The sequence below is a fragment of the Cydia pomonella genome, chromosome 8 (genome assembly GCF_033807575.1).
Source record: "Cydia pomonella isolate Wapato2018A chromosome 8, ilCydPomo1, whole genome shotgun sequence".
NCBI classification, from domain to species: Eukaryota; Metazoa; Arthropoda; class Insecta; order Lepidoptera; family Tortricidae; genus Cydia; species Cydia pomonella.
The window spans coordinates 5,466,192-5,483,790 of NC_084710.1; the positions used below are offsets into that span (position 1 = coordinate 5,466,192).

At 37.1% G+C, this 17,599-nt stretch overlaps 1 protein-coding gene across 1 annotated transcript in view; it reads left to right on the forward strand.

The window, feature by feature from the left end:
• LOC133520423 (probable E3 ubiquitin-protein ligase HERC4) overlaps positions 1–16,685 on the forward strand; it is a 28,692-nt gene extending 12,007 nt beyond the window's left edge. The window contains exons 9-20 of the mRNA XM_061854815.1: positions 4,165–4,356; positions 5,067–5,246; positions 5,987–6,121; positions 6,891–7,052; positions 8,703–8,879; positions 9,075–9,341; positions 10,332–10,509; positions 11,542–11,720; positions 12,746–12,937; positions 13,861–14,003; positions 14,514–14,622; positions 15,555–16,685. Of these exons, the coding sequence (XP_061710799.1) occupies positions 4,165–4,356; positions 5,067–5,246; positions 5,987–6,121; positions 6,891–7,052; positions 8,703–8,879; positions 9,075–9,341; positions 10,332–10,509; positions 11,542–11,720; positions 12,746–12,937; positions 13,861–14,003; positions 14,514–14,622; positions 15,555–15,707 (2,067 nt within the window). The 3' untranslated portion in view covers positions 15,708–16,685. The remainder of the gene's footprint in view (positions 1–4,164; positions 4,357–5,066; positions 5,247–5,986; positions 6,122–6,890; positions 7,053–8,702; positions 8,880–9,074; positions 9,342–10,331; positions 10,510–11,541; positions 11,721–12,745; positions 12,938–13,860; positions 14,004–14,513; positions 14,623–15,554) is intronic.
• The last annotated feature ends 914 nt before the right edge of the window (positions 16,686–17,599 follow it).

Consider the following 17,599-nt stretch of genomic DNA (forward strand, 5'->3'; position numbering starts at 1 on the left):
TTTTTTTCTACAATCCAGTTTTGCAGCAAAATTACATTTGTCGTCAGATTTCGTTGGCCAAATATTACGACGTACGAATATGTTGCGTTGCGTAACGCGTAAATGTATTTAAGCTAGATTTTTCAAAATGTATTTAAGTTAATAGTAAAATTTCTTTAGCCAAAGAAGAAACAGAAGTTGGAAAGTGCCGTAGTATTATCTCACCGCGCAGCGACCTCCATACAGACTGTTGAGTTCTTTTTTCAAAGTAAAAAATACAGCTGTCACAAAATTATCTGATCGTACATTAAGGTATAAGGCGCATGGCATACTGCATCAGATTCACGCGACGCTTCAATGTCTGAACACTCTGAACGAGACAACGCTATGCGCGTATTATAGCAACATCCCACTCGCAAGTAGGAGCGAGGAGCGAGTCGGATGCAGTGTGCCATGCGCCTAATTCCGATTTCAACTGCAAGCATGCTCTGTTCAATTTGAAGTTAAAACAAGTGTTGCACCCTACGTCGTTAAATACTTCAAATTTCATCATTCACTCTTACTTAAAAAATAATATAGTAACAACTTTATTGTTTTCGCTACATCAACCAACATTCGAATAATTAAATGCTAGCATTTATTTGACGGAGATATACAAAGAATGATTTCCATATAACGTCTGATGGGGTAAGAGAAACATCGGGCCAAAAGACACGCTTGTAGACTTTTACCCCCTTATTCATAAACGTGTCGCTAATCCTAATTCGCTAATAATCGTTTGTCCCTTTCCGACGTATTGGTATGATGGAAAGGGACAAACGATTATTAGCGGCATCGTAACCTTAGTACACGTTTATGAATAAGCGGGTTACTGTTTCCCATGCCTGTTGTCTGCCTCTACATTTAATCAATTGTTTATTTTCTTGTATCTTTTTACTGAGGTGTGCCAATAAAGAGTATTCTATCTATCTATCTTGCCCCAAGCAAAATTAACTATGTTCCTCTTACCCCACATAACCTAATAAGGGATTTATTTCTAGTGGGTAGTGACCCTGCCTACGAAACTGATGGTCCTGGGTTCAAATCCTGGTACGGGCATTTGTTCGTGTGATGAGCATGGATATTTGTTCCTGAGTCATGGGTGTTTTCTATGTATTTAAGTATTTATAAACATTTATATATTATATATATCGTTGTCTAAGTACCCTCAACACAAGCCTTATTGAGCTTACTGTGGGACTTAGTCAAATTGTGTAATAATGTCCTATAATATTTATTTTATTTATTTATTTATTCACTATTATTTCAAAATAAACTTGAATATTTTACCACCAAAATTTACCGCGATTTAGGCTCAGATGGTTTTGTGGCGCCATATATTCGTACTTTATGTTGTCATTATAACTCATATCGATCACAAAATAGTTTTAGCTACTGTGGTAATATTACATATCATGAACAACGCTGTACAGGGCACTGCGGGATAGTTTTAACTAGAATGACAGCAACAGAGAATCGAGACGATACGTGTGTCGATTTTATGTTTTGTAATTATTACGTACTTAATACGTTGACCTCCTAGCCTAGGCGGTAGTGACCCTGCCTACTATGCAGGAGGTCTCGGGTTCGAATTCGAATCCCGGTAAACGTATTAATTGTGAATTTATGTAGTTATCGATATCGCAAAAGCTGACAATCGCGAATAACTGACAGGCCGATATCGTCCGGGGAACTGGTAATCAGTGGGCCCCTTATGTATGTATATTGTCGCCTAGTACCCATAGTACAGTCAACCAATTAGAATCCTAGCCCACTATAGAACCTTGTCGCTTTAACTACTAGATACTTGACACGCATCATTCAATAAGCACTGTCGTAAAAGTCATTATGGCATGGTTCTATAGTGGCCTAGGAATCAAATTGATTGACTGTACAAGCTTCGTTTAGTTTGGAGCTAGGTCGATCTGCGGACGATCGTTATCAAATATTTATTTATTTTAATACAACAACTATTTAAGAACAGGTCACATTCTGTGTACTTTATACAATCTCAGGCCAATTTTACCGCAGTTGATGCCCCCGAACGCGTTGTCCATGCATGTGTGAACAGAGTAGTCAAGTAGCTTTTCATGCAACCATCAATTGTAACATTCATTTTCATTGTAACTGCACTTGTAGTCTTATAAAGAAATTAGTGACATGCTTAGTCAAAAAAGAAACTGGTATTGGATCATACTGTTCAAATCATGTGTCCGTTAAGTGCGACATAAATTCAATAGCTTTACTAGATGACGCAATGATGTTGTTGTCTTTAAGAAAAACACCGTTATAAAGCTGTTATTCCTTACACTATCCTCCTAAGGCCCACGGTTCTACTCGTCTTAGGTACTATCAAAGAGAATTTGAAATAGAGGTGTATTTGTCAAAAACACTTTGTAGCGACGTACATTTACTACCATCTTTCGACACATAATTAAAACTTTTAGAACGCCATTTGACTTTGATCCTTGTTCTTTCTCTGATATGTGTTAAATTTGTTAAATATCAAAAAGTGGCGCCAACTAATAGATCAAAGGCCGAAAGTATGGCGGCATCGTTTCAAGCGATGGCACCGCAACCTTTAGCCGATGGACGCGTTAGATGGCGCGACTATTTAATATTTAACAAATTTAACACATATCAGCGAAAGAATAAGGATCAAAGTCAAATGGCGTTCTAAAAGTTTTAATCATGTGTCGATAGATGGCAGTAAATTTACTGTGGCTATAAAGTTTTCTTTGACAATCCACCTATATTTAAATTAATGAGGGCTACCGCGTTTGTGCTCACCATTTGGCGCCATTTTCGATAGCATTCCAGAAAAACAACTCCCAAAATTATGTTATGCTTATTTAGTAAAAAGTACGTTCTAATATTGTCGTAAACCTGTTTAATTTTGCATATAGTTTAGCTGGAATTTTTGTTAAACCTCTAACATTTATTGAACTGTATCTAATGATTACCATAAACAATCAAAAATAGAAAAGAAATATTTACCACATTTATTTACAAGGAGTGAATATTTGCGATACAAAAGATTGTAACCTCCAAAAATACTATGCATTTGACGTTTTGAAAGACCTCCATCTACACTAGCGCCCCTAGCGGCGAAACTAAACGCGTTAGCCCACATTGCTTCAATGTCATTTAAACCATTTTTCATTGTAACAGAGTTGCATTTAAATAAATAAATAAATATTTATAGGACATTATTACACAAATTGACTAAGTTCCACAGTAAGCTCAATAAGGCTTGTGTTTAGGGTACTTAGACTACGATATATATAATATATTCATATTTATAAATACTTAAATAGATAGAAAACACCCATGACTCAGGAACAAATATCTATGCTCATCACACGAATAAATGCGTTTACCACGATTTGAACCCGGGACCATCGGCTTCATAGGCAGGGTCATATATATTTGTTTTGTTTGGATCGTTTTCCAAGCAAAAGGAATTCAACCATATATCCTTCACTATGGATTTCAAATTCAACTGCCTCAGGACGATAATACTTAAACGTATAAATGTTTCTCACTTTTCCGGGCGTCCATTTCAACCTTATCGAAGCAGATTTTTTTAAAACTCCATTCTTTATTTGACTTAGCATGTCTATAAATTCAACTGTTTAGCTATTCTATGTCTTTATACAAGCATCGTGTCCAAATAACTATAAGTCTGGTCAACCATTTTCGTCACTAAAGCACGGCACGAAATTTTTAAATTCGGTCGTATAGTGCCTATACATATATGAGATCCCCCCTTGAGAAACAAATTTTCACTATACAAATACAATAACCTTTCAAATAATGTAATTTTGATTTTCGGAGCACATATTTGTATGTATAACCAGAGAGAAGTAAATAAGCTTAGAGCATTCTATACAAAGACAAAAAACCATTTATAATAAGTTTTAGGCGAGTTTTAAACTTACTTATAATACGTTTTACCATTTACCTCACCTCATAAAACTTATAATTATTATATAAGAAAACTGAGTGAGCATTCCAAGATTACTTATTTCTCTATGGTAGAACACTACCTATGTTTCTCAAGGAGTGATATATGTTGAGTATATTAAAAACGAGAATGGTTAAACAGGCTAATACCTTTTATAAAAACCTAATCCTCTATTCCAGTTCTCACAAGACCTGTTCAGAGGGCCAATGAAAGTGTACGCCGGCGGTGACCACAGCTTTCTGGTGGTGAACGGCGACAAGTCCCTGGGCACGGACTTTAGGGTCCCCGACCACAATAAGCAGGTGTTGACGTTGAATTTGCCGAAGCTGGCAGCTTGTGAGATGTTTAAGGATGATGATGTGGTTAATCAAGTAAGTGATATTGTTTTACAAGTTGTATTGTATAGTTAGTATTTGTGGGGGAATACTTGCAAGCTAAGTTAGAACCGAAAGTTTGACTGGGTTAATATTTGGCATACTTATGAAAGACTAGGGAGAATGCAATTGCAATATTATGATGACATCGAGATTCGAGATCTGATGATGGAAACCAAAGGATAAAACAACGCGACCTCATTGAGTATCGATTTATATGACCTGTTGATGGAGACCAAAGAAAATAGGTGATAAACGCAACCTGATAGATTTTCGATTTTTTTTATCGTCTCGATCAGCAGTTGATGACTGTTAACCTTTTCGACGCCGTGTCAAAAACAAAAACTGCGCTACGTCACAGAAGTGTTAAAACTGATTTTGTACTTTATGCATATGCACGTAGGTCTATGTTGCTCTGTGGTCTGTAACGGATTAATTCGGCTTCGGCGTTGGACCTGCGGTGCGGATATATCCGTCTTTGGCGGCAAAAAGGATAGGAGAAAAGTACAGTAGGTAGGCAAAAAAAACCTTGTATTAAATATAAAAATACACACACAGGCATAGCATAGCATGCTATGCTTGTGTGTGTATTTTATGGCATAGCAGTTCCCGTCGGGGGTAATAAAATAAAGTAGATAAAATTAACAATGATTCTTTGTTCCGTATACTCAGATAAATATTTAAACTAAATTCGCGTTTTCTTCTAGGATCTGATGGCGTACTTGGAAACGGTGTTCGGTGCAGCAGCCTGTATTAACGGCTCGTTCCTGCTAGCCGATAATAACCACTATGGCTGTAATAAGAAGGTCCACGGAGTAGATCTAAAGAAAGCAGAAGAAGCCTTCACGCTTATAAGCAGGATTGAGAACACTTCTATAAAAGAGCTGGTAAGATATTTCTCTTAATTTTGTATTGTAGTTTTATTATTACTTAGCTATAGCTACAAAGAGATTCAAAGAGTCGGCGTGAAAAATACGAGCACCTATTGTTGTCTGAGTGAAGTCCTATCATAATGTATAGTAAAGGCGTTTAGACAGTTCAATTTATAGAATGGAATAGAATAATTTTTATTCGTAAACACAAGACAAATTACATAATACATATACACCGTGGTTCAATTCAACCTCTAGATTTTAAAGGTGTATTCTTGACCGCATTTAGAGACTAAAATGTCGTACAAACTTTTCTGAAATCGATCTTATTTTAGAGATAATGTCAATTCTTGTAAAAAAATCTTTCTGTTATAACTTAGTGTAAAACGCTTTGTTAGCTGTGATCTGATGATGCCACTATGTGACTTGGTTTATACATACCTATACCTACTGACAGACATTCGTTTTAAAGTAAACTCACATTTTTTGCCTGTAAAAAAATACTTTCACTAATTTTTTTTTCGGCACTTTTTTTTAGTTAAAAAGTAGTTGAGACGTAACATCTGTTTTTAACAAGTTTTGTATTGCTGTTATTTGTCAAAAAACGGGTATCAATAAAATATTCTTTATTAATTTATGTAATATAATTATTAATATTACTTAATATTTGTTGTAATTTCCACATATCTTCCATATAAAATATGTTTCGAGATCACACGCAGTACGCTGTTTGTAATTTTGTAGCGATATTGCAGATATTCAGTCACCTAACCGAGAACGTGATAAAGAAGATCAAAGTGTCTCCTCCTGACGCCGAGGCTCTTAGACTATTCATGATTCTACCGCTGTACCATGAGATGAGAAACCCTAGACGGCATACGGAATTACAGGTAATGTAGAATAAATCATAATCATCATCAGCTTGTGTCTCACTACTAGGAACTTGTCTATTACGAAGTGAGAAAGTAATAAAGATCAAAGTGTCGCCTCCGAACGCCGAGGTTTTTCTACTATTCATGATTCTACCGCTGTACCATGAGATGAGAAACCCTAGACGGCATACGGAATTACAGGTAATGTAGAATAAATCATCATCAGCCTGTGTCTCACTACTGGGAACATGTTTATTACGTAGTGAGAAAGTAATGAAGATCAAAGTGTCGCCTCCGAACGCCGAGGTTCTTAGACTATTCATGATTCTACGGCTGTACCATGAGATGAGAAACCCTAGACGGCATACGGAATTACAGGTATGTAGAATAAATCATCATCATCATCAACCTGTGTCTCACTACTGGGAACATGTCCACTACGTAGTGAGAAAGTGATAAAGATCAAGGTGTCGCCCCCGGACACCGAGGTTCTTAGACTATTCATGATTCTATCCCTATACCGTGAGATGAGGAATCCTAGATGACATACGGAATTACAGGTAAAGTAGCATAATTCATCGTCAGAATCAGCTTGTGTTTCACTACTGGGAACAAGTCCACTACGTAGTAAGAAAGTGATAAAGAGGAAGAAAAATAGAAAAAAAAAAACAGCCTAAATTCATAAAACTTAATATGCCACTAAAAATGTTTGTCTCTTTCTAAGAATCAAAAATTTGAAACTCATGGATAAGGATAAGAAAGACCATGAAAAAACGTATTTCTGCAGGGTCCATTTGCGGAAGCGTTCAACAAGTTGTCTATATACCCGCAACGCATCGTCAATCTATGGTGGGAACAAGAGAGCAACGATTACTTCGAGATGCTCGTTGATATCTTCAAGAGCGTCATCGTTTATGAGCTGATGCAACCTAATGTTAGAGCGAATAAGGTACGTTTTTGCGTAGCACAAGTTATATTGAATCGTGTTTAGAAGTGAACAGCGCCATCTAGTCAAATTATCAAAACCAGATCATGATGTATACTTGAACAATGTTCGTCTACTATCGAAACATTAGCAAAGAGAAATTGAAATAGAGGTGTATTGTCAAAGAAAATTTAGTAACCACATTACATTTACTTTCATCATCTTTCGACATATGTCGCCATATCATATGATATTATCATATGATATATTACATATTGATCATATGATTGAAGCTTTTAGAACGCCATTTGACTTTGATCCTTATTATTTTATTGATATGTGTTCAATTTGTCAAATATCAAAAAGTGGCGCCACATAATAGATCAAAGGCCAAAGGTATGGTGACATCGTTTTGAGCGATGGTGTCATAACCTTTAGCTGGTGTCCGGTAAGATGGCGCCACTTTTTGATATTTAACATATATCAGTGAAAAAATAGGGAGCGTGCATGAACTATAGGAGGCAGCACAGGAGCCGTCAGATTTTTGGCGCGAAGCGTAAATGTGATGTTACAAAATTTTCTTTGACAATACACCTTTATTTCAAATTCTCTTTGACATTAGATACTAACCTAGCTCATACTTAATGTCTTTTACTATGAATCCAAATTCGAAATCGTAAATTAAACTACGGAACCCTAAAAAATACACTCTGAATATAATTATGAATTATGATCCATCAGCATGTCGTACATGTCTTTTGTCATCATGACGTCTAAGCGGCAGACTAGATGGCGCTGGCGCTGATCGCCGCCTATTCGCCGCCGCGAAGTGGTCGCGTTCAGTTTTATGATAGGGCCGTGTACAACACGTTCGTGGCCAACAAAATAATGGTCTCGCCGGAAGATCAGTGCTGACCTTTACGTTAGCATTATGAAATGAAAAGGGAACTTTATTTCAGGCAACTAGTGGCCCTAAATAAATACCTTAAAACTAAACATTATAACAATATATCTTAAAACTAAACACTACAAATGGCGTTGGCGTTGAAACTCTAGGTCCATGGGGTCCCAGCGCGCACAAGTTTTTTGGAGAAATCGCGAAACGTCTGGTTGACGTAACTGGTGACCGAAGAGCTGGCGGCTTCCTCGCACAACGTATCAGTATTGCGATACAACGAGGAAATGCCGCCAGCATCCTTGGTACAATGCCACAAGGGGCTATTTTTGATATAAGCTAGTTATAGTAATCATCTGTATATATCCATTATGTATATTGTTATTGTAAATAAATAGGTATTTAATTACTAAAAAAAAAAAAACACTACAAATCACACAAATCACATTATGGTCGTTATGCTGAGGCGGGACCATTTCCTGGTAAACAACTTATGTATTTATGCTTTAAATTTCCCTATTGTATTATACTTGTGTATGTTATAGTTTATCACGAATAAATAATTCTGATTCTGATTCTATCCTGTAGAAAACGCCGGTATCTAATTAGCTGAAATGTATGAAAAAAAAAAAACATTTTTGAGGATGGCACCAACGTTAAAGTTGTTTGGCCTATATATCCATAAACACTTTGTAGAATTTAGCTACGCTTTGAAAAAACACCTATATAATTATTTTGCATTTAAATACAAACTTTCACCTGTTATTTTTGTATTCCAGAAAATTTATTTTAGTCACAGCCTAGTTCAAATTCTAAACACGTTGTCTTCCCTCAACAAAATCAACTTCTCCAACCCGAAGAAACCAAAAATACCTGCCGAGTGCTTCTACATTGAAGATCTATCCAACTATGTTGATATCGCTACAGACTATATTAATTGGTTGGCGGACCAGGAAGTAAGTATGATTGCGATTAACTTTGATTTTGTAGCTGTTCCATATTTTAGGGCATATTCCTATACTTTATCATTGTTATTCATAAATTTTGATTTTTTCACGTTGGGTCATACTTTTTTTCTTTTCTAATTCTTCTTTTTTTTAAATTCTTTATTTCATGCACAAGCTTTACTAATAACATATTTACTTTTCCAGTCGTCATCACCTCATATGTGCAACTACGCCTTCCTCTTCGACGTTCAATGCAAATCCCTCCTTCTAAAGATCGACCAGCAACTCCAAATGCAGATGGCCGTAACGCGGGCTGCCACACAAATATTCACCAGAATATTCATGGATCCCGGCTATGAGTTCCAAAGAGACCAGTTTCTAAATCTAACGGTTTCGAGGAACCATATAGTGAGGGATACTATGCTGCAAATCAGTAATCATGATAGTTCCCAGTTAAAGAAACCACTAAAAGTAAGTGCAATTTCGTTTATAATTTAGTAATTATATTCATAGCCAGTTCCAAAGAGACCAGTTTCTAAATCTAACGGTTTCGAGGAACCATATAGTGCGAGATAGTATGCTGCAAATCAGTAATCATGACAGTTCCCAGTTAAAGAAACCACTAAAAGTAAGTGCAATTTGGTTTATAATCACTGGGATATTCATGGATCCCGGCTATGAGTTCCAAAGAGACAAGTTTCTAAATCTAACGGTTTCGAGGAACTTTATAGCAAAAGATACTACGCTGCAAATCAGTAATCATAACAGTTCTCAGTTAAAGAAACCACTAAAAGTAAGTGCAATTTGGTTTATAATCACTGGGATATTCATGGGTCTCGTCTATGAGTTCCAAAGAGACCAGTTTCTAAATCTAACGGTTTCGAGGAACCATATAGTGAGAGATAGTATGCTGCAAATCAGTAATCATGACAGTTCCCAGTTAAAGAAACCACTAAAAGTAAGTGCAATTTGGTTTATAATCACTGGGATATTCATGGATCCCGGCTATGAGTTCCAAAGAGACAAGTTTCTAAATCTAACGGTTTTGAGGAACTTTATAGCGAAAGATACTATGCTGCAAATCAGATCAAATCAATCAATCAATCATAAAAAGTCTATTACGGCATCCAGAAATATAACAAACATTAAAAAAAAAATTTACGACGAATTTATATAACAAACATTAGTCAGCGTACCCGTCGTCATCGATTGTTGAATTTGAGGATAGGTTTATTGACCCGATGACGCGCTGCACACGATGCGTGACGTATAAAGGGTTAACCCCCTTATTCATAAACGTCTACTAAAGTTACGATGCCGCTAATAATCGTTTGTCCCTTTCCATCATACCAATACGTCGGAAACGGACAAACGATTATTAGCGGCATCGTAACTTTAGTACACGTTTATGAATAAGGGGGTAAGTGTTCAAGACTGATTGGTATATATGTTTTATTTTAGGTAGAATTCGTAGGCGAGGAAGCAGAAGACGCCGGCGGAGTTAAAAAGGAGTTCTTTTTGTTACTGCTGAAGGAAATATTCGATCCAGTCTACGGCATGTTCAAGCAGTCGGAGGAAACCAACATGATATGGTTCTCCAATAACCCTTTTGAAGACGACGTTATGTATTATTTGATAGGTAAGTAAGTACGTACGCCAGCGATTAGATTTTTGTGTCACTGTGCCCCAGAACTATTTTATTTATATTTTATTAATTAGAAGCTATATTATCGACGCGTCACGCACATACAATAAAACAATCATGTTCAATTTAGCTAATTTATATCATATATTAATTTCCCATCAAATATGCTATATTAGCAGCACTAGTGATGCATGTACCTTTAAATAAAATTTCAGATTAAAATTACCTACAGTTTTCGAGATGTTTTTATTGGTCACATGCATCCATTTACATACATCTGATGATGATGATGATGATGATGAGTTCTGAGTACTAGAACCTACGTACACATCACTAGATCCTATGAAAGTCACCTGTTTAATCAATCACATATCAACTGAATCATGTCCACTGCTTGACTTGACAACTAAGGATCTCCAAAACAACCAGTCGTGCGCTGTCCCCATCCAATGATTCCCTACTGTCTGTCTTCTTTATTGGACGTCTTCTTCTGCCATAAACCCAAAGTTTGTTAATAATTGGCCACTTGACAGTTTTTTGTAAATAATGTCAATCGATTTTGATTCTCCTGAGGATCAAATGTCTGTATAGGACTCATGACATTTAAGCAACACAAAGGTCAGAAATGACAGTTAAAGTCTGACGCTCGCACTCGGCGATTGAAACGCCTCTAACAAAATGATATTGTAATGTGATGTCACATTACATTAGTCTGTCCTAAATATATGGAAGATCAAGAAAATTGCTATTTATACCCTGAAATATTACGTTTATTTATATAGTTGTCATACAATTTATGTTTCAATAAAATGTATCCTTACATCGAATGGTACCATTTTCTTTTTTCTTATTGAAAATTTAAAAAGTTTTTTTTTAGACTTTGGAGCCTTGTATTTTTTTGTAATCACAATATGTCTTTTTAAATTCCACTTTTTTTATAATTAATGGCACATTTTCTATCCATTTAGCTAGATTTTGTTATAATATTCAACATATGTCAAGTACCTAATTGTAATATTCTTCCAGGTGCTATCTACGGTCTAGCCATCTACAACTCCATAATAATCTACGTGCCGTTCCCGCTAGTGTTGTACAAGAAGATCCTGGGCGAGTCTATCATGTTAGACGACCTTTCCGACCTCTATCCCACGCTGGCCAATAGTCTCAAGAGTCTACTTGAATATCCCGATGAAGATGTGGAAGATGTAAGTGTTATAATTTTGTTTTTTTTTTTTAATATCGCAACCTGGCGCGTTGTTATGTTTGCATAGCATTACTCTCATCTCTTTTTTTATGCCACTACGATGGCAAAAAAGCGTACGATCCTGACGAAGGTAAGCAGACGCCTATGGAGGCGTGTAATGTGGCCCTTAATGTATAATAGAAATCACTGTACTCTAACCCCCTTATTCATAAACGTCTACTAAAGTTGACAAGCCGCTAATAATCGTTTGTCCCTTTCCGACGTATTGGTGTGATGGAAAGGGACAAACGATTATTAGCGGCTTGTCAACTTTAGTAGACTATTATGAATGGGGGTAAATCTTTTGAACTGAGCTCATCAATAGGAACTATTCAGCATTGTGTTTAAAAAGGCAAACGGGAGGAGCTATAAAAAAAAGGACCAGGGCGCCATTTCATGTTTGTCATTCATAATGCAAAATAAGTTGCAGAGAGCCATCAACACGCGTTAAAAGGCACGTGGCAGGTCCAGGTACATCCAGGTAGTCTGCTGATGCTGGTTAGTAGTCAGCCTTCGTCACCAGCAGCAAAGAGGATTTGAAATACAGGTGGAGTAAATTTACTGCCATCTTTCGACACACGATTAAAACTTTTAGAACTCCATTTGACTTTGATCCTTATAATTTTCCTGTACATTTGCACACACACACACTTTCATAATATCAAAAAGTGGCGCCATCTCATAGATCCAAGGTCAAAGGTAGCCGATGCCCAGTAAGATGGCGCCACTTTTTGAAATTTAACAAATTTAATACATATCAGTAAATTAATAAGGATTAAAGTCAAATGGAGTTCTAAAAGTCTTAACCATGTGTCGAAAGATGGCAATAAATTAATGCGGCTACAAATTTTTCTTTGACAAATCACCTCTATTTCAAATTCTCTTTGCCAGCAGTGTATCCCGTCGAGCTATACCACTTCTTTTAGATGCATATATATTTTATTATATCTTGTTTAGACTGCTTATATATTATATTGTTTCTTACAGGTATTCAGCCTATGCTTTGCCGTTAACACGGTAGTGTTCGACCAAATTCAAGTTCATCCGCTGAAGGAGAACGGCGAAAACATATCAGTCACTCACGAGAACAAAGCCGAATACGTGGAGATGTATGTCGACTTTCTACTCAACAAGTCCGTCGAGAATCAGTTCAAGGCGTTCAATCAGGGCTTTCAAAAGGTATGTGTACCGTACGTAGATGGAACATGGTGAAAATGTGTCAGTCACTCACGAAAAAGGTGAGTATGTGGAGCTATACGTGGATTTTCTTCTCAATAAGCCTGTCGAGAATCAGTTCAAGGCGTTCAATCAGGGAATATAGTCAATCTTACTAGTTATTGGAGCTCGATACACGCCGCCTTGCAAATTTCCTTCGATTGTAAAAGTATTTCTATCAGTGTACACAGGAATGTAAAAAAACCGGTCAAGTGCGAGTCGAAGTCGCGCACGAAGGGTTCCGTACCGTTCCGTATCTGTAAAAAACGGCAAAAAAATCACGTTTATTGTATGGGAGCACCCTTAAATATTTATTTTATTCTGTTTTTTAGTATTTGTTGTTATAGCGGCAACAGAAATACATCATCTGTGAAAATTTCAGCTGTCTAACTGTCACGGTTCATGAGATACAGTCTGGTGACAGACGGACGGACAGCGGAGTCTTAGTAATAGGGTCCCGTTTTACCCTTTAAGGGTACCCTTAAAACCTTGACTTGTGTGAATGCAAATGTCCATAGATCCCGTTTTGGAGCTATTGCTTTGACGATTAGATCAGTATTTTATCGTCAATATGGCGCTAAAGAATCTTCTGTACAGTCAGCATCAATAGTAGCGGATGAAACAACGCGCCAAAATTATCTGATATTCCGGATAACTTTTCCAAATAAATATAAACCTCTAAAATTTATGTTCAAAAGTATATCTTTTACAGTTTTAATTGTTCTACACATAGAACCATCACATTTTGTTAAGCTGTTACAGAATGGTAGAAACTTTTGACACCTTGATGATCCGTTACTTTTGAAGCTGACTGTATTATTTATTCTGTTCTGTGATTTCTCTAACACACCTACCTATTACTAAACGAAGTCAAACATTTCCTTCAGGTATGCGGCGGCAGGATAATAAAGCTGTTCAGGTCCCACGAGCTGATGTCCGTGGTGATCGGCAACGAGGAGTACGACTGGGACCAGTTCGAGGCCAACTGCGAGTACAAGAACGGGTACACGCACACCGACCAGCAGGCCAGGTGAGATATAACGCAATTATAGCCCATTGACTGCCATAGACGTCAACTGACGTTTTTTTTAATACTGCGTCAGTGGCAAACAAGCAGACCGCCCGCCTGGTGGTAAGCAGTCTCCGTAGCCTATGGACGCCTGCAACTCCAGAGATGTCACTTGCGCGTTGCCGACCCTAACACTTCGCACACTCATTAATCTCTGGCAATCTTACTCAGTGGCAGTGTTATTTGGCTGCGGTTTTCTGTAAGTACTTCCCCAGTTGGGCTCTGCTCTAGATCTGGAATGACATCCGCTGTGCTGTGCCCTACCACACAAAGCGAGATGACATTCACAATGCCCATACCTCTCTTTTGGACGTAGTTTAAGGACGTACTCGGGTCCGGGTTTGTTTCATTAAACCGTGTCCTGTAAATCGCAGTCGCAAATAGAAAGGAGTCTACATTTATTACATTTACTGCATTTATTGTTATTGTGAAATATAACATACTTATCAGTTTGTATGTTTTCTGTTGTAGATGGTTTTGGGAAGTGTTCCATGAGCTGTCCTTGGAAGATAAGAAGAAGTTCCTACTCTTCTTGACTGGTAGCGACAGAGTTCCCATACAAGGCATGAGAGATATCAAAGTAAGTGTCGTTAACGTTATCATATAGGTACTATAACCTATTTCCAACTGATGTCAGGTCAGACGTGGTGTGGCTTTTGGACGGATCTCAAGTTTCAAAAAAACTTTCAAAGAAAAAAAGTTTTATGTTACGATTAAAGTCAAATCTTCCTCGCGTTGTCCCGGCATTTTGCCACGGCTCATGGTAGCCTGGGGTCCGCTTGGCAACTAATCCTGAGAATTGGCGAAGGCACTAGTTTTAACGAAAGCAACTGTCATCCAACCTTCCAACCCAGAGGGTAAACTAGGCCTTGTTGGGATAAGTCCGGTTTCCTCAAGATGTTTTCCTTCACCGAAAAGCGACTGGTAAATATAACTCGTTGGTGGTTGTTACGATTAAAATGTTTAATGAAAATTTTATCTTATTGTTAAACAGACTTAAAATACGCCATTTTGCTTGTATGGCTTTTTGTATCGTAGGAAGGTACTGAGCCTTCCATTATGTGTTTTTATATTGAAGGTAAAATGGCAGAATTTTCCGCCTCGAGCGAGATTCGACCACGCAACCAATAGGGAATATTACGCGAAACTGCGTAGCGGGCGCCACTACCACAATCCATCACAATCTGAGAGTCTACCGCGAAACAAGAAAATCGAAATTTCGTTGTCTAACTTCTCTTTCACTCTTGCGTATTCGAGTAAGGAAGAGGTAGATAAATAAATTTCGATTTTCGCGTTTCCCGATAGGCCATTTGTAAACAAACCGCCTTGATGCATCAATGTCATATTTTATGAACTGTGAAAACTTGTCAAAAAACAGTTTAAGGCTCAGCATGTATAAGTTATTCTATGGTTTACGAAAGGTGCTAGTGCTGCACTCTGGCGGCAGAACGTTGCAGTAATACTCCCTATTGTATTATTGAGTTAGCCAATTTATCGGAAAACGTTTAACAGATCAGAATCCAGCCAGTAGCCGACGATAGGTACTTCCCTGTCGCCCACACATGCTTCAACCTGCTCGACCTGCCGCGGTACAAGACCAAAGAGCGCCTCAAGTACCACCTGCTCCAGGCCATCCAGCAAACGCAAGGCTTCTCCCTCGTCTGATATTGGTTGAACTCAAGTGAAAGACCAACCCGAAGATGGCCCAATAACGCTCCCAGCGAATTCGTTGCCGTGACCACGGCACCGTCGACTAAGTGTAGTCAATGTGAGGTAAGACCGTCTACAAGCTCTTTCGTTGCTTTTAGACGTAGACATAGACATAGAAAATTTTTATTCAACATCACATGAAATGGCAGAGTTAACAGACAGTGAAATTTAATACAAAATAAGCCTTAAATTTAGACTTCAAAACTATGAAATGTTATAAAGTGTTATATATCTAAGGGAGATATATACATGAGTGTTAAAAAAGAGCTTGCCTCAGCATAATGTTTCAGTATATTTACTACAACGCTGGTTTTCAGGCAGACCCTTGATATATTATCCCTTACTCGCTGTTAGTCGGAAACTAAATGGCTTAGAGTTATGTTAATATATTTTAACTTTTGCGTTTCTACACTTACGTCACTTACAGAACGTCGGTAGAGCAGAAGGTGTGAAGCTCTTCCTTTCTGACTGTCTGAGCGACGTACGTATACAAATACGAGTTATTGCTTTACGACGGTCTTCCCTGCAATCAATTTTATATGGCGGTCTTACCCACATTGAGCTTACCGTAAAAAATGGAAATTTCAGTCAATGCTTCCAGCGTCAGCTTCGAACGGATTCACTTAGAGCGTTTTCTGCAGTTAAATCTGGGTGTTGGAAGGTAACGGAGTTGCAAACGCTGTTTTAAATATGTTTTATATCACCTTTGTATTATTGTCGGTTTTAGGCTAAAGGTACCACATTGTCGGTCGTCAGTGCACATGATATGCGTTAGACAATACAGTGTCATGTAAACGCTATTGAACTTAGAAGATATAGACGATATCTTATTGCAGATTTGTGAACATACTCCTTTCTCTACTACCGACAAAGTGTTATCTTTTGCAAAGATTGTGCTTTTATGTTTTCGCCAGAATATATTTTTATAGCCAAGATTTTTTCATTTTATATAATTATACCTAGTTCGGTTTCCTTCCGATGCCTATTGCAAAGGAACAATAAATGCTTAAATGTACGTACCGTGAGAACAATCATTTCGGTTAATATTGAGATTAAGGTGTTATATTTAATTATGGAGCGTTCCATACAAATTCAGCAGGAAACTACAGTTTTCTCCCACAATAATAATATTTTCTATTAGCATGTTTTGTTTGTGTGATAAAATAAATAATAATTGTTATTTGTTGACTGAATGGAATGTTATTGTTGATAGCTGAAGGGCTAGCATACCTTGCTAAAATTTTGTCACCGAGACATGACAATTCTGATATCTAGATTACCGTAATAAGTAGAATATGAAAAGTTAGCGTAAAAAGTAGTCACATCGATTTTGCTATTTTTATGCAAAAGATTCCATTATGTCGCTGTAAATAAAGACAAAAAAGAGTAATACTTTTTGATATCGCTTTCGAAAATTGCTTTCAATGAACTTACACATCGGAGAAAATGCTGATGGATTTGCAGATATGGTCATATAATAATAACCGGCAAAGTGGTATCATTTTGATGCTGGCCCTTTTTAAATTAAAATTTGAATAGTCCATGGAAATTAAAATAAATATCTGTAACTTTTATCTTTTTTTATGTTTGGTACATCACATATCCCAAATTGTATTTTTTTTCATATTTAACAATAATACAACGCGAAAACCGTGTCTCCGTCCCTTAAATGAAAAACACATAATTACCATGGACTCTTCAATCGTATACATCTTACATAATAAAAAATAATTATAATATTTATAATAAAACACTGCTGATATGTAGAATTGTGTAGCTTAGATTATTGAATGGGTGGATCAACTAGTTCTTGTTATTCTGTCACGTCAGTAGACGGGTCCATACTG